This window comes from Plectropomus leopardus, chromosome 9, assembly GCF_026936395.1.
Source record: "Plectropomus leopardus strain MGB_pleo_1.0 chromosome 9, ASM2693639v1, whole genome shotgun sequence".
In the NCBI taxonomy this organism is placed as follows: Eukaryota; Metazoa; Chordata; class Actinopteri; order Perciformes; family Serranidae; genus Plectropomus; species Plectropomus leopardus.
Window position 1 is genome coordinate 24,014,360 of NC_142184.1, and position 22,220 is coordinate 24,036,579.

Below are 22,220 nucleotides of genomic sequence, written 5' to 3' on the forward strand. Positions count from 1 at the left end.
TTAACATAACATATATCTTAGATATCAGAGACCTAATGTCAGAGGGATTAAACCATCAACCCTGACGGTGTTAGTGCAACATCACTAAAACTCACAGAAACACCAGCACAAACATGTTACCATTCAAGGCTTATGAAGTACTTGTCCCAGTCTGGAGTGGCACAGTCCCAGTCTCACAGTCAGTGAGTTAGACAGGCACGGCACTGAGAGCTCCCAGCTGGTAGACGGAAACACATGGCCGGACATATGGCAGAATTTGGAGCTCCAGGATTTGTTGATCCAGCAGCGAGGGCTTCATGTTCTGACAAAACACGATGAGGTGGAGGCTCCTTGTCAATTAGCGCCTCGCCAAATACTGTCAGAGAGTCACGGGACAAGGCCAGAGGGCTGAGGACGCCAGGGCACACACACTCTCTCTCACACACAAACACACACACACACACACACACATACTCACACATACTGTAGCAGGAACTGACACATTCTCTGACACAAAGTTATTCATAACTCATAAGCACATGCACAGGACAACGTCCTCAATTTCAGTTTGTTTCACTCACATACTGTACAAACTGCGCGTGTGCACACACACGCACAGATATATTCATACTTATATACTTGTGAGGACCCACATTGACATAAGGAATTCCTTTGCCCATATCCTTAATCTTTACACAAAGGGTAAGTTTACCCAACTGACAAAAAGGACATTTTCTCACTTGCCTAGCAGTGCACATAGTTTTGCTTTTTTATGTCTCACTCCCAACTCGCCATTTACTGACACTTGGTCAGTGGTCCTCAGCGTCAGACACAGATGCACCAAAGCACCCTTTGGAAGCAGCATGACATGCACCACACAAAAGCATTTTTTGACAATCCAAGCAACTGCCAGGGCGAGAGTCTGCATCGGGTGGGCAGGAAGGGGAGGTGAATGGGTCAAACAGACTCTAGACTTCAACCCGTAAGACTGCTGTTCATGTTCTGTGTGAAACCAAAAATCAGTTATTTTAGTAACAACCTAGTGAGCTAGTTTGTGTAGCATGCAATGCTAGTAATGTCAAATGACATTTGTGATGTATATGATGTAACTTTGGAATACTTTATTAACAAATGTACTTATTTTAAACCATATTTCTAAACCTCACCACATGCTTGTGTTACCTATGAATAAGGAAGTAAACTAAAAGCTACTTTGATTTGTACTGTATGCATTTAATGAGCGGAAACTGTACATTTGCTTTGCAAACCGATGTTCATTTTGGAAAGACACAATGCATGTAATGTGCATGAATTGCCACATGGTGCTGAAGCGTGCAAATTGATGCTTGAGGGGTACCAAAAGCATCATAGTTTGAGTTGTAGAGCCACTGACCAAGCGTCAGTATTGACCAAGTTGGGAATGATGTTTTGTGTTGAGAGATAGCTGCTGGTAAAACAACACAATGAGAATTAATTAAATGTTACATGTGGTCCTCAGTGTGTTTCAAAAACTCAGCAGCCACTTCCCTTTCCACAAACAATTTTGTGGTTGCTCTGGATAATCAACAAACCGTGCATTAAACTTTTTTTTCTGTTGTAATTTGTATGAAGTGACCCTTTAAAGTAATCTAATTATAACATTAACCCTAAAACCATCTGTAAACACTCAAGCAGCCCTTTGAAGATGTGAGAACCAGACAAAATGTCCTCAATTTCCAAAAATGTGCTTACTCTCAGGGTGTAAAACTTAAATTGGTCCGTGCAAAGATTGAGGAACAAGAACATATATATGTGCACATAAATACACACACACACGCTTGTAAACCCATACACACACACACGCATACTCTCATAAACCCTAACACACACACACACACACACATATATACACACCGTCATCCTATGGCCATAAGGTTGTCTTTCCTTTGATGTCAGGATTGACTGACTATAATGAGGGGTCGAGTGGGAGCTTTAGCAGCTTATTGTCTACTTATAGCACACATCACAGACTATGGGGTCCATCGTTGTTAGCCACGTTTTCTCGTCTGCCCTAATTATGTCACTTTGCGTGCATACATGGTTGTGTGCTAATTGGGATAAATGTCCAGCTTTGTAGTTTCTCTGCTGCAGCGGTCATGTGTCAATCATCGACACCCACTCCAAGTTTGCAGTGTTGTGTCAACAAATACCTTCTTAGTGGATAAGGCAATTTGGTCTTTTCAAAACATGCCAGTTGCAGTTGATGCTCTGTCAGCGATCATCAAATAGAAGCTTACACACCAGGTCTAAATAGTCCTTTTTTTTGTTTGGCATCCACTTTTTTATGCAAAAAAAAAAAAAAACATTTTAAAATTTGGAAGAGGTAGAATGTGCAGCCTCGCTCTTAAGTTGAAGGTTGTTGCAGCGCTCATGGCAAGTAACTGAGTGGCTGGCACTAATGTCAATGTCTAGGCTCAACTTTTTCATAAGTTTGACAACCCGTAACCCACCTTTATTGTAGGAGCTTGCCAAATCATTACATTCCTCTTGTCTAGTGCAGAAGTTTATACACATTTCCTTGTAATTTAGCACGTCCTCTAGTGTTGGGATCTTGACCAGAATTAATCATTTCTGTGGATTTCAGCAGTACTTGGGTACAAGCCATGCATTTGCAATGGTTAACCTGCCAAAGGGTCTGAAGAGGTTAACTTATAAATATCTTCAAAGCCACCACATCCATGGAATCTATGCATTTTCTCGATGCGTCATACAAAATCCGTCGCTCCGACTGCTCGCTGTGCATCTGAGTTGATCTTTTCTTAATTGACGCTTAATTGCGTGCATTAGCTGTGCAGTGGTTTGTCACATACTGATTGCTTTTGAAGTTAAATCAGACAAATTTGAGGTTCATATCTGGAATCATTTTCTGCATCAAATTGATTACTGTCTAATGAATATGCTGAATACATTCCCGCATCCTGGTGCATATGTATTATTTTGTATGTGTTTTTCATTTTCATCAAGTGATGAAACAGAAGGAGATGCTGAGATGCAGGTAGCATTTCTGCTGTTTCTCTTCTGTTTATTCTGTGTGAACATCACTGCAGTAAGACTTTTATTCTTAGAGATACAGCATGTTCTCAATAATCAAACATATTGGGAAAGATGGAGCCTCTATTTCTTCATGCAAGTTTTTAACACTGTATTGAGATGCCCATCTGAACTTTACATGATGTGTGCCTGTGAAAAAGGTGCATGTAGCCAGAACAGAGACTCCTTTGTTTGCATGTCTGGGGTCTTCCACAGCGTACGCACTGAGGTAGCAGTTTGACTGGAGATTGCATTACACATAACATCTCTGGGCTTTTAAAAAGAGAAAACCGCTAATCAGAAACAGCTTTAAAGGGGCCGTTTACTGTATGCTTGGACACAATCTGTCCATTCAAACAAGATGTTTTCAAGGCTTTGAATACTCTATGGTTTCTGCACAAGATATGCGAGTGTGAGCTGCACATATGTAGCTCCCAGACGTTTCGATCGTATTGATGTTTTTCATTTGGTTCATCTGTTGAGGTTTCAGTTTATAAGCAAAAGTGGGGGCGTATATTTTGTTGATCAGCCAGTGTTGATTATATCTGCCCACGCACAAAGATACTAAGGGGACAGTTTGTTAAATTAAAGATTATTTAACATTTCCATCATCCTGATTGTCTGAGAATGTTCTAGTGAGCCATACAGAGTTTGAATGACTACATTTTTCAGAAGCCTGAGGGCCTTTGCAGGCCAGGAGTAAGTCTTTATGCAATCAATACTTTTTCAAAATGCTATTGTCGTTTCACACAGAACACAAATATTACATGGCAACAAATCTATGTCACTTTTTTTTCAGAATGAGGCTACTTTTTCTGAGCTCTCACACTATGACTAAAGTCACCAACCAATCATGTTGTGCCTGTGCTTTTGAGGATTATAAAATAACAACACTGAGGCTCCATAGTCAAACTTTATTACTCCTTTTGGCCTTGACAAAGGCAGTGCCTACCAGATCTACTCCTTCCATTCTTACATTTCACAATAAAAGCCCCAGACTTATACTCTACATAACTGTTTTCTAGAGGGAAAAAAATAACTAAGATTAAGCTAAATAACAATTTACCCTGAACAAACTGTCAGGTGCTAATTGGCAAACTATGGATACCATTATACATTTTATATTTGTATATTATGTAGCCTATATGTTGAAATGTTTCAAAACGGCTGTGATTAACATGGTGTTAGATGAAGGCACAAAAACTCTTTGTTAATGTTAGTAAACGATCACGATTTGGCTTAAAATACCCTGTTCGGGGGGCAAGAAAAGCAGAGATGTCTCTGTAAAAACTAACAGCTTGTTGTGGCACTATCCCCACCGAGGGGTCGCTACAAAATGCCCATGTTAGGAGCCTAAAAAGCAGCTGGAAACACCAAGCAATGACTCGCTAAAACACGACTGATTCTGTTGTTTGTCGGTCTCAAGCAGTGGTCTGCAGCTTGGCAGGCGTTTTGACTCCGGTTTCCACTGCTCGGTGACAAAGCTAGCTCACATATTATGTCACTTTAGAAACGTTGATATGGTATGTAAGAAATGTGCAAATGCAGCATATTCATGGTGTGCAGAAATGCACAATGCCAATATCTTCTTCTGGCAACTGAGCTGCGTGTAAAAGGCCCCAAGGTCACAGATTTTGTCACTGATTCAAATACACACATGCCTTATGAGTGCTCACTGACTGCCGATTCCCCAGTTATAAATCTTTAAGAATGGGATGTCATCTCTCAGTGTTGTTGTAATTAGGCATACTGAAATAAGTCTTAAATCAGCATATTTCTTCCAATAATGTGAAAAAAAGTGCTCTACCAATTGTTACTGCAGACACGTCAGTCACTACTGAAGGCAAAATAACCCCCCTCCCAAACAGTAACAGCTCACTTGAGCATGGTTTGAGGCTGAATAATAAGGTGGAAATTACAGTTCATTATCAGGCTATCATGCATGCCAAATAATGCTGACTCCAGTGTATATTTTTGCAGCACTATAATAGCTGCATGAGAATGATCACAGCCAAACCAAAATGGCTGCCTCCAACCACACCCACACATATTCTAATTTTGTGTAAAGGACAATAAGTGTTCTTCATTTAGATTCATATCAGGCCTAAACTGTTTGAGTGATTGTGCAGACTTGTACCTCCATGTATATTTCTGTGTGTTTTGGCTGGCTTCTCCTCACCCTATAATCAGTCTGTGTGGAAGCATGTCCATGTGTATATACGATAGATTAGGGAAAATTAAAGACAAAACAGGGGTAGATTTAGAGAAATAGCCGGTTAGGGATGAAGTTTGAAAGAGAAAACAAGCCAGTCAGGAAGCGGGAGAGTAATTTTGTGTGTCTCTTCCTCTCTTGTGTTGTACTTGTTGCATTGTGTTCCTGTGCAGGAGAGGAAGCTCAGGGGCCACTGGTCTTCAGAGAAGCAGCAAGTTTCAGCCTGTTTGTGCCTCTGTGTTTTCTGTTTCCAGGTGTCTTGCTGAGCCATGCGTCTCTATCGATTTGGCCGGCTGCAAAAGAACAGTGGCTCATAGTCGAGATTAGAATAGAAACCTCACTTGTTGGATACAGCCGCGCGCTCTCTCTCTCTCACTCGTTTTCTTCTTATCTTTTTGTCTCTGTCTGTTTATTTTTATGTATTTCTTAACTCTGACACTCCCTCACTCTCTCTCATTCTGTGTATTTCTCTGGTTTTTCGCCTACGTTCTCCCACCAGACTCCTTTCACCTGAAAACGTATGGCTCTCAAACATACATCAACTTTCCTTCATACACATGACTCAAATATCCCTTCCCACACTCAGTTCACTTCAACCCAGTTCAATTAAGCTTTAATGGCACTGTGTTTTGATTTTTTTCACCAAAGCATATGCACATATACACAAAGTAATGATCCACAGTTCATCAGATTTAATAACTACACTTTAAGTAAAAAAAACAACAACTCTAAGTAACTTGGCTTGCTCAAGATTTTGAGTTAAGTGACTAATTTGTCCAATCGTTTCATTAGTTGTTCTAATGCAAAAATTACTAAGTCAAATTTACTCAACTTAACTGAGAGAAAGAAATCAAGTTAATGTTAAAGTACATACACAATAGGTTTAGTGCTGACCAATAAATGTGACTTTTGTGTCACATTATAAATGTGACTTTTGTTTGGAAAGTGGTTGAAGTGGAGTTTTTGATTACAGAAAAGGCAACGTGACAAATACAAAAATATTAACTTTCTTTAAAAAAATTAATAAAAGTAAGACTCTCTGGCTCAAATGCATTTTGGTAAGTATGACAACTTGAGGTAATAGTTTAACATTTTATTACAAATGTATGTTATTACTGTCTTGCCAAGAGTCAGATGAGAAGATTGATGCTGCTCTAAAGTTTTATATAGATAGTAAGGTAGAGGCAGGAGAGCTTGGGGAGACTTCTTATTGATCCCACTGCATTTCTTATCAAATCCAGCCCCACTGTTCTGTGATTATATGAGCTCTAACAGTGACCTCTTTGCACTGGGAAGTGTACAGGGTTTTGAAGCCAGTTTTTGTAGTGGCTACACAGTGGAATCACAACTTCTGAGACTGTCACGTGACAGCATTTGGCCCAAAAAGATTTTTTCCCATAGATTTACATCATGAAAAAGACAGCTGTAAATTAATGGCAGATTTATTTATTTATTTATTTTTTTGAGCATCACACACCCCTGTGCACTGACTTGTTGTTTCGGATTTGATAGTTCAGTCTGATGACATTTAGAAAGTCTAAAAGAGCTGCAAGATCATTTTATCCCCATTGAAGTTAGCAGAGTGCTAAACCACAAATATCCAGCTTGGGCAGCGGCAGTGCTGATAATCACTGTAACTTTATAAGCAGCAGTTTAATTTTTTGTTTTGCTTCACGCACCACTAAGAAACTTTCACAGGAACATAGGGGTCCTGTGTCAGCCGCTATATCCAGGTCTCTTTATACATCTATGATCATTAGCATTTCTTTCATTGCATTTCTTGTCAAGTCCCGCCCTACTGTGTTATATAGCGCTAAACATGACCTCTTTGCCCGTCACCTCCAACCTTGAAGTGTCGAGCAACAAATATTAGCCTATCACAGCACAGTCCAATCCCACTTCTTTCCAAGAAATGTACATCTATAGTATATGTATAGGATATGTAGCATAACACAACATGCAACAGAGATGAAGGACAGACAATTTAATGGAGTAGCTCAATATTTTGAGAAATACACCTATTCATTATTCTCATGTCTGTGCGTTCAATATGAAACCAGCAGCCTGCTTAGCTTTGCCTAGCTTAGCATGCAAACTGGAAACAGGAAAACAGCTAGCCTGGCTCTGTCCTCAGGTAAAATAAATGTGCTTACCAACATCTCTGAAGCCTACTAATTAACACATTATATCATGTTTGTTCAAGCTAAACTAACCAGCTGCTGGCGGTAGCTTAATATTTAGTGTACACAATTAAATCTATGGCATATTTCCCAAAATGTCTAGCTAACTAAAATATAAAAAGGAAGGATTATGGTGTTACAAGGAGTTGATTTTTTTTCTTAATCAACCATTAATAGAAATCCAGATGTTGTTTGGCCTCTATGATCAACTGATGCCCCCCCCCCACCTCACCCCCCTCTCTCTCTCTCTCCCTCTCTCTCCCTCTTTTTCTCGGAGGCAGAGACACCTCAGTACACCCTGGCACAGCACACCCAATGTGGGCGATGCTGATGTGAAAAGGCACCGTTACTTAACAGTGACTCACAGTGCACCATTATACCCCTCGCCACCACAACTGCAACACTCTCCTTACTTCACAACACCCCCTCCCCACCAAACACCCCCCCACCCCCACCCTCCACCACCACCTCATACTTCAGTGGAAGTGTTTCTCTTTCTATCCCTTGCATCCTTTCCCTGCAAGAAAAGTTAGGGGGACATTTGAGACAAAGGATGAAAAATGAAAATTGAGGGTCTGAGAACGCCAACACACATCTCACTCCCTCTTTGAGGCCGCACGGAGCCGCTGGCAAGGTCGCGAGAATGAAGTAGAGATACATATTGCACAGTGTGTATTTAAATTTCAAGAGAGCGTACAATTTTCAGCGGCATGAATTCAGGCTGAAAACATTTTTTCAGCTTTAAACCAGCACTGGGGCATAAATATCTGAAAACAATGCTGGAGGAACATCAGAGGAACATCACCACAAAACATACACGCCCATGCTGGGAGGGATTGTAAGTTACAGTTGTAACCAGGGATCGGTAGTTCTTTATGTAGGTCAGTCCATGTCAGCCAATAAGTCCAATTACCATCAGCCTCTGAAATAGAACATGCTATGACCTCTGCTCCTCTTTCATGGGGCTGAAACGGATGGAAATCCGCACTCTACCACAGCGTAAGGATTTTAAAGAAATTATATAAAAGATTTAGTGAGAATAGAGCGATATTAGTGAGTAAACAGCAGGATGAAAACATTTCCCTTGTTCGAAAAACAGATTCATCTTCTGTCTGTTGATATCTGACTCTTTAAAGAACATCAAAACGACCCAGTGTCCCACTCTTTTTGGCGTACTCCCTCGGTCCCTCCTCAAATACATACCCCGCAGAAAAGCAGCAACCCCCCCAAAAAAAAAAACAGCAACTTATCAGCAGTGAGAGTGCACTCAATGATTCATACACTCTTTTAAGAGAACTTGAAACCTTGGCTCTATTTCTGTCCCGGCCTCTCTCTGTATGTGCTGCACAGCGGAGCAGATGGATTTAGTGGGACTAAGTAGTTTGATATTTCTATTGGTTTTCTGTGCGTATTTTCACTCTCTCTTTCCCTCTCTCCCAGTGATCTTTCTCATCATATGGAGACCAAGGTCATGGCTGATTGAAATATAATAGAAGTGTAGACATCTGGCCTAATACTGTGGGAAGTTAAATCTATTTTAATGGCCCCTGCCGCAGTGGATTCTCTCTGATGCACTCTTGCGCTTCACTGACAGTAAATCACAATGTTCTCTTATTACCCTGACTGGAATGAGGGCATAGAGAAAGAACAATGAGGGATCCACATCATTTGTTTTCACCCCTCCCTTGCTTTTTCCTCTCCTCTCCACGCTCCTCCTCTCCTCCCCTCTCCACTCCGTTTGCGACTCATAAAGCAAGGGGCTTAAAGAGAGTGACATCATGAAAATAAAAATAAAGGGGATTATGGGCAGGCTATTGTGCCATATGTGATTACCGGGGCTTCCATGTTCCCCTGGGGGGGGATGAGTGACTATGAGACAACATATTTTATTTATTTATACGATTCTCTCTAATGAATAAGAATAGGAAATGTGTCTGAGACCACGGTAGTGCCCCTCTTGCCCAAAAAAAGAAAAAAAACAGCCTTTGGTCCAAACATTAAAGAATTTTCTTTTACTCTGTTCCGGTAAAAAGATCAGAGATATTTTCTCACCCTTCATCTTTGATCTATAACTGTGAGAGGGTTTTTTTTCCCTTAAATTGAACTGACATAAATGTGCGGCACTTGGCCCTTTTTTTTCACACCTTTTCAAAACACTTCCTTCACTGCCGTGTTTTTAGAGTTCAGGTACAACCCAGCACAGGTCCACCCACATCTGCAATGGAGAGTCAGGTCCTTTTTACCCACCTAAATGAGATCCATTTTGATGTGACATTTGAGAGAATTACCAGTGCATGGGGGAGCATGGAAGAGGTTAGCTCACTCCTTTGCCATTGGTTGAAGCAAACCACAGCCCACCTTTAGTACCGGGCGCTCAGAATGACCCTGAGCTACTATCGTTGGTGGTGACCCCCCCTCCTTCCTCGCACACTTCACTTATCCCAGTTCTGTCTTGCTGTCAGTCAGCCCAGTGGGTTTGCTATTCCATTCTCCCTCCATTGTACTGGTCTGTCTGCCTCCCTTGATACATCACCCAAATGGAGGTCCTTGTCGTTTCAAAGCCAGGTCAGATAGCCGCTGTGGACCCTACAGACCGCACCGTTGTAATGTTCACTTGTGCGGCACACCTCAGCAATGTCCAACACCCTCTGCTGATGAGTTTGATTTCTGCCCTTTCTCGTCTCTGCAAGGTTGATCTGTGAAGGTGAATTTTGAAATTCCCCCATAAGATGTTTTAAAGATTTACTGTTGCCATCCGTCTATCTGGAATACACACGGTGGACGTGAGGACCTTTATGTATGCATGGCCAGCTGTTGTTTGTCGCCAAAATCATGCTGCTCTGTCATTTTTTTCACAAAGTAGCATATGGCTGGATGACTTTCCATAGGACACTTCATACTCATTCAAAGTTATACGGTTTTATGACGCAAAAAAGAGTTGTTTTTCCCTGATTAGTTATGTTTCAGTGTTTCGTATTACAGGAAACACTTTGAGTGTGTCAGTCACTGAAGCTGTAATAACGAAGTCCATCATAGACAGACAGCTCTTGTCTTTGGACAATTTGCCCCCCATCAGCCATGACAGCCTCTCTGGTGTACTGTGCAACATTTTCATTCTCCTCCCTTTGACGAACACATCATTGTTCCCAGATGAGCTGTCTTCCACTAAACACCTCATAGGCCACGAATGACTCCATCGGCGAGCTAATGACTTCATCTCATCTTCCCAGCCATTTGTGTCAAGAAAACTTTTAGCTGAGCTGATTCATTTGTTTCCACTTAAGATAACTTAATTACATGTGATAACTTGACAAGCTGGAGCTGTTTGGTTGCAAAGAGACAGAGGAGACTTTTCAGCCCACATACCCTCATGTCAAGCTGAAATTTCAGCTTTTAGCATTGCCAGGCTAACTATTGCTACAGTATATGCACCTTAATCTTTTGTGAATTTAACATGTCATGTGGATGTTTATGTATGCTGTGTCCACAAACCAAGTAAAAGACTGTTAAAAACCAGAAAAGGTTTTAGAAGCAAGGGAGAGAACTAGAAATCAAATGGCTAGGTATATTTGCATTGTACCCGCCTTTAGATGCATAAAAAATAAAATAAAAACACATTTTAGAGATTAAGATTTTATATACAGAATTGAATTAAAGGTCCAGTGTGTAGGTGTTATAGGCATCTATTGGCAGAAATGGTATATAATATCTCACTATGTTGTCATTTGTTTGTAATCACCTGAAAATAACAATCATGTTTTCATAACTTTAGAATGAGTCATTTTTATCTACATATGCATTTCTCCAGGAATAAAGAAGAGGTTTTTAGATGAAATGTACAGTTTCCACTCGTTAAATACAGTATCTGTTTAAAATAAACTTAGAATGTTGGTTAGAAAAAAGTATGTTGCTTTTAGGTTTAGCTTCTTTAGCTTTAGTAGAAAAAACAGACAGATTATTCAGAAGGTCTAAAGCCTGAGGTTGTTGCTTACAGAGATTACATTTTTACTCATTATTGGAAACTTTGGCCACATGTAGACATTTTAATGTTATATAGAAGACAGGAAAGAAGACCATACAGGTTAAAGCAAAACAGATGCACAAGTTCATTACTCTAATAAAATACATTACATTTACAAAATAAATTAGATAATTTTAAAGATAAATAAATAAGTAACACTTGTGATCCAGCATTGGTGCCAGCTTTAAATACTTTATTTGGAACTTGATACATTTTTTTTTTATCCAAAAATGGTTTGCATTTCATAAATTAGATTCATCTTGTGAAATATCATAATAATGGTTTTCCCCTACTTACTATTGTCACTACCCGTCAAAGAAAGAAAAAAACGTCTGTGCGGCATTAATTAATTAAACACTGGAGAACGTTATGAAGGACAGAATGTCAGTAGTTTCACCTCAATGGTTTAACACTGCAAATGTAAATAAGGTTCAAAGCAAACCTTGTATAGTCAAACAGCTTTGGATTCTTCTTAAAGCCAGTTTTGAATGTTTGTGTTTTAAGTGATTCTAGTATAAAACATCAGAAGTGATATACATTTTGTCAGTCTGGATCTTCCATAGATAGAAACTCAACGCTGTTCCCATGGGGTGAATCATCTCCCTCCTCTTTTTCTTTTTTTTTTTTCAAAGAACCAGGGTCTGCTTTATGTATGATGATAGTCAGTGTGCCTCGGAGCAACATCTCACATCTATAAACTATGTTAAAGCAATATGGTGTTTTGATGTCGAACCACAACTGATGTACAAAAGAAGCTATCTCGTTGAAGTTACAGAAGGAAAATAAGGAAAGAATTGATTTGTGGTTTCTTCAAAGGTCCAAAGTAGGAATGTCCTTGTCCAGAAAAAATGACAGATTTGCTTAAATTTCACCTCTGAAAGGGAGAGGGGGGGTGAAGGTCAGAGAGAGAAGGCTGAATCAACATTTGGCGTTTCTTTTTGACCCCTCTCTCTTTTATCCACTCTGCTCCATGTCCTGAAAGACAGTATATTTATGAATTATTTATCTATGTTTGAAAATATTAAACTTGTGATGTCCTTGTCCCGTGTCTTATCTCCAAGGGCATCATAAGAAGCTGTTAAGAAAAAAAAAAAAAAATCACCAAAGCGATGGAAAGCACGGTCGTAAAACAGACTCTGACAGCATTTAAATCTTTGTACATAGGTCGACGTGTTAAATTACTCATTCTTGCCAAACAAACCACTCTTTCATTTTCTCTATACAGAGATTAGAAAGGCTTGTGCCCAACAGTCAAGTTCCCTAACCTTTGATAGTGAAGCAGCGCCTATCCTGTATAAATGCATACGTCAATAAGCTGTGAGCAGTTTCACCAAAGACTGATGTAATAATTAGAGGCAGATATTGCTGTCTGACATTACTGTCTTTAAGATGCTGTCATTTTTTTAATTTAGCATGAAGGTAGTTGTTTCTTGTGAATTAGACAACCTTAGGTATCCATTAATACCAACCATGTCAGCAAAGCTTTTTGGTAAGGAGTCTAAATAAATAACACACCAAAGTCACGTTGAGTTTTGGTGAGGGAATAATGGCAACAAGGGGTCTCTTGAACCCTCACTTCAAGATATTTGAATGAAAATGGGTTCTATAGGCACCTACAAGTCTCCACTAAACTTAAGAGGGCCTGTTCCCAGTATATGATTTGTTCTTTACAATGGATGTGCTCCTTCAAATTAAAGCTGAACTATATCCTATTTAAAGAACAGTGAACAGCTACTTCAATCCTGTTTTAGCACATTGAAACAGTATTGTTGTGGCATTAGCCTGTGCACATCAAATAATTTCTAATTCTGTCAAATAAGAAACTAAAGTATATCGGTATGTGATTCCTGAATTCTCTCTATTGACATAGTTTTCAACAAGCCTATATTGTCATGAGATTTGGGGCAGGTGGAACTAAATGCAGGAGGTTGCAGACAACTGGAACTCAGACAGATAACACTTTACTCCAGGTCAGCGCAGGGAAACAGCTTACAGAAAATCACACAACCTAAACAAGGGTCAAACAGAGACTGAACTGAAATCCAGGGCTTAAATACAAACTAGTCTGACGAGGGGATGAGGTGCAGGTGGAGAAAGGAGGTGGAGAAGCCCAGGTGACGAGAATGAGGTGATGAGGCAGAAGAACAAACAGGGAGCTGATTGTCTGGGAGAAACTCAGGGAGGGACTAACGAGGCTGATGCAGGGCAGGTGTGAAGATGAGCAAATGAAGGAAAGGCAGGACAGGAACACAGGAGGGAAAAAACACAGTAAAATGAAACCCAAAAACCAAAACAACACAATATTCCTATTATAAACCAAACAATTGAAAACAAAGACAGACTGACTAAGAGAGGCAACTAAAACAAGTCTTTTACAGACACTTGGTCCCATCTTCCCAAAAGTCTGAGGTAATTAAGACACATCAGACTGTGACATATATACTTAAACAGCATAAGTGAATTCCTGAAATTCAAGTTATGGCTTTTGGTTTTAGTGTCTCTCCCCAAGATTTTCAGTGGTCCCATCTGGCTACCTCTATAGAAATTTGTCTGGAAGTGCCACTGTCTCTTACTATTGCAATGATTATCCTCTAACCTCAACCAAGTACCCTTTTTTTTGTGATAAGCCAAACCTTCTCCATGGTGCTAGAAGGTGTAAAACAGTCACATGATTTATAGTGGTGTGTCAAATAACTAAAAAACTGCCCATGACCACATTTCTCATTTAGACTAGAGGATAAAAATGTAATAATTAACTCAGGTGTTATTTTTTCAATTAATTTATCAATGTATTTGTATAATAACACAAACAAAGAGTCCAAGGTGACATCTTCTAAAATCTCGTTTTGCTTAAAAACACAAAGATATTCAGTTTCGTTTGTTACAGAAGACTGGGAAAAGCAGCAAATACTCACACGGAGAAGCTGGAATAGCTAATTTGTGGCATTTTTGTATCAGATGCAAAAAACAGTGAGATTTGTTTTTATTTGTTTACTGAATTAAACCTAGCACATATGCTTGTTAACAATAATAGCAAATGACAGCAAGAATAAATGTCAGTCGATGAAGACACATTTGCAAAACCTTTATCGTGGGAAAAGGAATTGTCAGTGATAATATTTCTGAGCAAGCACCAAGAGTGAGTGTTATGGGAAGAGAAAACAGCACATCACCCCCTGATAGTAAACATACTGCCTTTTATTATTATTATTTTCTCCCTAATGATAGTGCATATTATGAGACTTTTATCCTATCTTCAAGTACCAGTTCTGCTGGTGGGGACATTGTAGCTGTTCCTCGACGCTTCTTGCCATTTGTTTGCTAAAAGTATTTGTTTGCAAGATGAATTGCTGCACTGGCAGGCGAGATGACAGCCTACACGAAGATGATATTGAATTGATTTCTGAAATGTTGCAGAACGGACTAGTTGATGTGTACCACGAGACATGAATAATAAAAATTCTATTAAAAAGCTCTTGAATGGCTGACACTGGAATATTATTTGTGATGATTAATTTTCTTCAGTCATTATAAAGGGGAGTTGGCATCAGATTGCCTCTGACAAAATTGCTTTTCATTCCCTGGTGAATACCCTCAGTATGCTTTTTGAGAGCACAAAACCATATTTCTCAGCGCAATATTATGTCAAGATAGGCCCTGGAAAAGACAAGCACAGGCTCCGCTCATGTATCACCTTATTAGTGCCATAAAATCTGTGCTCTTTTACCTGCTGTGGGTCATTTGCACACATTGGATATATCTTATAATGAGGAATGTGAGGTTTGTTTAGTCCACTTTTTCTGTTTCTAAAAAAAAAAAAAAAAACGATTGGCATTATAATTACAGGATTATAAAAGTGAGTGTCAATGGTATTTTTCCACATAATGAATTAGATTAACTGTATTTTAAAGGCGTGCAGGCTGACAGTTTGTTGCTTTAAAGCTGTCAAGATTTCTGAAGCAAATTATTCTCTACAGCAGCTGTTGTTGTCTAACTCTAATTAATTTGCTGTGTATGTTTGTGTTGAATATATTCTTTACACTTTTGTAAGCGCAACAATTTGCATTTCTAATTATTTTATTTTCAGCAAAACAGCCTGAATTGACTGCCGCGCTTCAGTGTCTGCTGCAAACACAAATGTGAACAACAAAAATCAACAGGTGCATTTAAAAGCCAATTATGAAGCTTTTTAATTACTCTGGAAGATACTTTGTTAGCTGTTTCTCTCCTGCGTTGTTACTGAACTTCAGTTTGCCCTTAGAGTGTTGGATAGCAGCGCAGTTGTCTGGTGGGCATGTTTTTTCTCAGAGATTTATGTGTTGAACTCTATTTATGCTGAAACTAAACATGGCACCGTTTTGAGACGCAGGTACAATGTTCTTATATTATCATGTTGTGTTCATGGTTGTTTCCCTCCCACGTTCCAAAGATATGCAAATTACTGTTGGTGCGTTATAGACTCTAATTTTCCCGTACATATGAAAGTCTGTCTGTGACCTGTCCTGGCGTTTTTCTTAATCGGAACAAATTATCATTTTGCAACCCTGAAACTTAGAGAGATACTTTTCAGCCAGCTGTGCATTGTAACAATGAGGGTAATTTGTGTAAATGAAGTGGAGTAAACACTTTCTCTGTCTTACCAGCGCCCAGTTCTTCCTGCTCATGTATGACGTTTTGAATCATCTGGCAGATTTTTGCTGGCTCTAAGGCTGTTGCTCGAACTATAGATTGTACTGCTGCATTTTCAGCCTGTTCTCACTCCAAACATGTCAGACGCCTGCCGACGCTTGGTCAGTGGCCCTTAGACGCCGACACACAGAGGCACCATTAGTGACAGTGTGATTCGCACCAGGCCACAGCTCTTTCAGACACTGTGGGCAACTCTGGTAGTACTAAGAGTGAGAAAGTCTGCACAGGGCAGGTGGATGGAGAGGTGGATGGGTCAAACAAACTACAGACTTTCAGTTGGGAGCCCGCTGTTCCTGTCCTGTGTGAAACCAAAAATCAATCTAGTTATTATGATAACAACGTAGCGTGCTAGTATGTGTAGCATGCTACACTGGTGACTATTGTAACATAATGTATGTTACGTGATGTTTGTAATAACTGTTTTTATTTTTAGCCAAAACATTATATTTTTCCATAAAACTAACCACGTTTTTGATGCCTAAACCTAAGAAAGAAAACCTAAAGATGAAGTGTTTTATCAAAGTGTATTCCCCGAACATATAAAATAATGCAGGATGGTACCTTGCAGACTAAATTTCGACATGTAGGGCCACTGACCAAGCATTGGTATTTGAGTAGTTGGAAGGAGAACGTGTTAGCATTTTCATATGCCCGCCACCAGGGACACAAAGAGTATAGAAGAGGATCAAAAGAGAAACCCGCCCCTCTTTCTGTCTGTTTTTCAAACTCAGACTAAACAGTTAAACTAGGCAGCGCTAATCAAATATAAACCAAGATTCTGTTGCCGTGTTGCTTATTTCTTATCTAAAATGTCTTCAGGAACATATTTAGTTCCCTGTTTGGTTGTGATATGAAAATGTGTTAACAGGAAGTGGGAACCATACTCTTTTCTGTATTGTAAAAAAACAGGGACAGAGATCAAATGGTAAAACAGCCCTGCAGCCCTGATCGAATAATAAAGATTCTGTTACTGTGTCTAATTATCGTCTTAAATGTTTTCAGAAACATATTGTAGTGCAGTGTTTAACTCTAATTTGACATAGTTTGTGTCAGTGGCCATATTCTTTCCTGTGGAAAACAAACAACCAGTAGGAACGTTTTCTAGTCTGGTTTGGTGCAGTGCAATTTGGTAGTTGCTCTTTAGCAAAAGTTGATACCACATAAAAGCATTTGCATCTCTCTAATGCAGAGACAGCCCAGTTTTATGAAAAGACCATCTTTCCAGCAGTGAAATACTTCTAAATACTTCAAAATGACTAAAATAACTAAATGAGTAAAAGCCGCTGAGACTGCAGTTTCATCCTTCTCTAAAAACTCTTTTCTCTGCCTTCCTCAGAGCTACTCCAGTCAGGGCAGAGGCAGCAGTGGCGGAGGGGGAGGCGGAGGGGGAGGAGCAGGGGATGAAGACTACGAGATCCCCCCCATCACACCCCCGAACCATGCCGACCCCTCTCTGCTGCACCTTATGGAGCACGAGTCAGGTTATCCCTTCCACTCCCTGCCTCACAACGGCCTGCTCAACACCTACTCCTACCCCGAGCTGCCCGCCCTCATGATGTCCAACATGTTGGGTCAGGACACCCACCTCCTCTCCGGGCCTATGCACTCTGTGAGTACACTTTTTTTTTGTCTGTCCCCTTTTAGCTGTGGCCCTCTGTGATCGTGCAAGTCAAGCACTGTGGTAGGCTATTAGTCTCCATGGTCAGAGGGCTGGAAGTCAGCCAGCAAGTTCGCATGGAGAACATTTTTTCTGAAGGTTTCACACGTTTGTGTCATGGAGAGTTCAGCCTTTCAGAAATGTTTCCGAAAAGTATTGATCTTGTGATACTCTGCTGAAGCTAAAAACAGGTAGGAACAGCAATGAAACTGTGATTTTTCTTGTGTGCCGCTCTCAATAGTTCCTGATTATTTTTTCATAATGGCAAAGCGTTCTTCTATTAGAGCGATAATTAGCCCGGTTAGAGGCCAAGGAAGCTGAGCAGTCTGAGTGAGGCCAGAGTCTATACATGCAACATTTATAGATACAGAGAGCTGCTGCCTCCTTAACACCCAGACCTTTGCGGCACAGCTCCTTTAATATCCATTCAGCTGCACAACTCAAAGATTTCATTGCCTCAAAGTGAGCCAAGAAAGGGAGCAAGAAACTCAGCGCTGCACATTTTCATTCGTTATGATCGGCAAAGCGAAAAAGGAACTGGAAGGGATGTAGGGGGGAGGTTTTGAACAGAAAATCTTGATGAGTGGGGGTATCCCTTGTCAGCTGTTTTTCTTCTCAAAAGGATGCCCCCACCACCCCCCCACACACACAGTAAAAGGACTTTCTCTTGTGTTAAACATGCTTCAGACTGAACATGTAAACACCCCTGGCAAACACATTCAAATGCTTTAATCATAGGATCGAACCGGATGAATTATAGATGGCCTGTGTGGTGAATTATTCAACGTTATATACTTTCATCTGACATAAATATTACTTTTTTCTCTTCTGCCCTCCATCATGAATATTTATGCTTTAATGTGAGCATCCGTGGCATTTATCCTCCGTTAATCAGGTCTTATGTGATTTTCAGAATCAAACTGCGTAAGTTGCAAGCTGCATTTTTTTTCCCGTGGGTGGTAGCTAAGGCCTCCATTAAAGCCAGTCTTCAGGATTAGGTCACAATCCATTGGCTACTGTGCTGAATATGCTCGATGCAGGAGAAAGATGTTGTTGACTGGAACATTTTCTGTCGATCTGCTTTTTAGTGTCGATGGCTGAAACCTATACAATCATGTGGATGAGTTGATTCTCGGAGATGACGACATATAAAGTGTGTCTCTGGATGTGTGCAGGATTTATATATAATGTGATGTCCATGCACAAGTATATATAGCAAAGCAGCCCTTTTTGGTCAACTGCATTTTAGTAGGAAACAGAGAGGGAGTGCCTGCCTCTTAAACAGCTTTTGTTTCACCTTTGCAATTATTTATTTTCAAATAGCCCTTCAGGGTAATGTTCCATTTTCTTATTTCACACCCCCTTTTCTCATAAATGAACCGTCATTGCAATAAATCACCGCACAAACAGAGACTTGCACACACTGTGAAAGGTCCAGAGATTTATGTAACACATTCATGTTTCCCACTTCCACATTTTAGTACTACTCTAGCAGAGCCTGGCTAATAATAGCCGCTATTAATATTTCTTGTTGCCTAGCAACCCCAGCAAGTAATAGCTTACTCTGGAAAAATAGATGACCGATAAGGAAGAAGGAGGAGGGGGTGGGGGGATGGGGGGGTCGTTGGTGGAGGTTGGAGTGGGGGGATTCAATTCATTTATTATCTCCTGGGACAAGAGGAGCTTATTTCTGAGGCTGCGGAATAGGAAAGTAGGCTGTATATTGAGAAATATTTTAAAGCAATTGAAGATGACGTTATTTTCATTTTGGTTCCATTAGGGATGTTTCATTTGATGTTTCCCCAACAAAGTCAATTAACCTTAATTTCATACTGATAAAGGTATAATAAGGAAGATTGAATTTATGCCTGCTGAAAGCTTAAAGAATAATAAAGGTGGAGGGAAATAGGCTCTCAGAGTAAGCGGGGTCGGAAATGAAGAGACAAGACTTTACCTTTGTTGTATTAACAAAAGCCTTTCGGTAAAGCCACGAAATTGGAGGAGATAGCTGGAAAACCACAGCGCTAATCGTTCAGCAGTCTTCTCTCACCGTTGCTGAAGAAGCAAATAAAAAGTCAACAGCGTTACCTTAAGGATACACTCCTCTTCAATAAAAGCTATCCTTCAGAGCACATATAAACCTCCTACAAGTACAAGCTCAGCTGGAGCAACAGATACGCTTCATCTCAAGGGATGTTGTTGCTGGTTTTTGTACAACATTTAGCCTGAGGCTAAAGCTCTGTAAACTTCTCCCTGCTTTGGGATTCTCTTTTTCAGCGCACATCGATCCTACAGCAAACACAGTTAAATCATTACAGCAGTGAGAGCAGCGGATTGACCATCATCTTCATGCTGCATACTGTACGCACACAATTTTGCATCAGCTTGTGCTGGTAGCTTTTAAAGTGTGTAATTTCTGCTTATTTAGACTTGACTATATAATAATCTTATGATTTCTGGCATGCAGAACAGCATATGTCTCAGCAAGAGCCCTGTTTTTTCCAGCAAAATTTATTCTGTCTGACAACCTCCTCTTTTCCATCTAATTATGACTCCACAGGCAGCAGAAATATTAGCTGGTGAATCAAAAAGAAGAGCGGCAGATGGAAAAAACAGGTGTCAAATACATGCATTGAGTATTAGGCAAATTTCAGTGCTTGAACATTTGATGTATTCTGAGGTTTTTTTCTATTTTTATTTTCAGAACCAGCACTTTGTTCAGGTGTAGAGTTTGATCCTTTCTGTTGCAGTCGCGGGTTGTTCATAAGAGTCTTAACTGCCAGTTTTGAACTGTTTCTGAGACTTGAAATTGCTCCATTTACAAGGACTCCAACAAGCAGAAGGATCAACATCTCTGTTATAAAAGACAGAGCTGTCAATCAGAAATGCTCTCACATTCTCTTAACTCCTCCCTACATCACTGACCTACACTGTCAGCTCAAGGAACAAACAGCCAAGTCTTGGATGACTGGATACCGCGAAATGTAACATGCTTTCGTGTGAATGCGCAATGCAGAGGGAGAATCCCTGTCTCACCCTGAGCTGTCAGCATTTCTGCCATCCCGGCGCTCGGGGAGGAGGTGGCACCCAGGGGTCTCATGTTCAACAAGCCCCCTGATCGTTCAGGTCTGTCTGAGGCTGCAGCCAGGGGGAGATGCAAGCAAGATCTAGCGCTTTAGAAAAAAATAATAGAGGAGGACGGACACTCACCAGCAGACAGTAATTAGGGGCCGTGGAGGAGTTTGCAGAACGGCCCCAACATGGAGCCTTGGGGGGCACCAGTGCGTTTAAATATTGAAACAGAGTGCTAGCCCCTGTCTCATTAGTGGTGTAATGAGGCTGGTTAGGGAGGAGGGAAGCCCCTGCTATCAAAAAAGCGGCTGCCAGTTTTACAAGTTTATGCCACACATTCAGTCAGATGATGGGTAGTTTGTTTAGTTTTGTTAAACATGTGGTGCTGGATTAATAATTTTGGCAGGATGTGCAATGTGTGGAAGGCAGTGGGTTTATAACATTGAGACACTAGGCGTTTTAGAACCAAACAGTCCTGGGGACTCCCTGAGTAGAACTTCTAACTGGGGAGATCCACAAACCAAGGAATTTTTTTTCTGTTTCTATTCGCACCTCCAATGAAACACTGAAGTGACAAACAGAATATAAGCCGGCTGGTAGTTAGTAAAACACCTTCACTTTTGCTTTGACAAGACTAAATTTTGTTATATTTCCATGTATGCTCGATACACGTACGTCACCCATGGTGTTGGGGGAATACCAACTATAAAGTAGGAGCCAAAAAAGTGCCTCAAAAGCTCTGTGAACTACGATCATTCCTGGTTCTGTAGGTGCGGACACAGCAAAAAGGGGGCGTTGTTAGAACATTGTTAGAAAATGTTCATCCAGTCCCAGTGACAAGCTGTTGTTGATATCATGGATAATTTGCAAGTTAAAGATCCAGGTTTAGTTATTTATTTAGGCTGCCTGACCATTGATCACATAATTGGTTGTTGATGTTTTTATTATTTTTTTGTCCACTTGAGGACAATTTTATTGAGTTGTTATCGGAGCACCTATAGCATTCATTTAGAGTCATGTTAGAGTCATGTTAGTGGCCACCTGAAATATGTGTAATAGTCACCCTCCTTTTAGCTCTGGTTCATCTGAGGTCTTTGGCTGGTAGATGTTTGACTTCCACGGGTAGTTGCTAATATTGTTATTTGCCGTTTCGTGCTGAGCATGAACGACACATTCAGACAGCCAGAGCTGTTTTTCTAAAAACTGCTACTACTAGAAACAGGGTTCACTCTAGGTTTAGACTACCAAATAATGCATTATTGGGATGCAGTGGCGTGGTGCTATTTTTCAGTATTAGTACCAGAGCGAGCCTAAGATGCGCTCATGTGTGCACGAGCACGG

The 22,220-nt window shown here is 40.4% G+C and overlaps 1 protein-coding gene across 2 annotated transcripts in view; it reads left to right on the plus strand.

Annotated features, from left to right (window-relative positions):
- The window catches only part of LOC121947313 (TOX high mobility group box family member 2-like), a 96,160-nt gene that overhangs the window by 47,620 nt on the left and 26,320 nt on the right, over positions 1 to 22,220 (plus strand). For both annotated transcript variants that reach the window (XM_042492299.2, XM_042492302.2), the window contains one exon: positions 17,487 to 17,759. In XM_042492299.2, the coding sequence (XP_042348233.1) occupies positions 17,487 to 17,759 (273 nt within the window). The remainder of the gene's footprint in view (positions 1 to 17,486; positions 17,760 to 22,220) is intronic.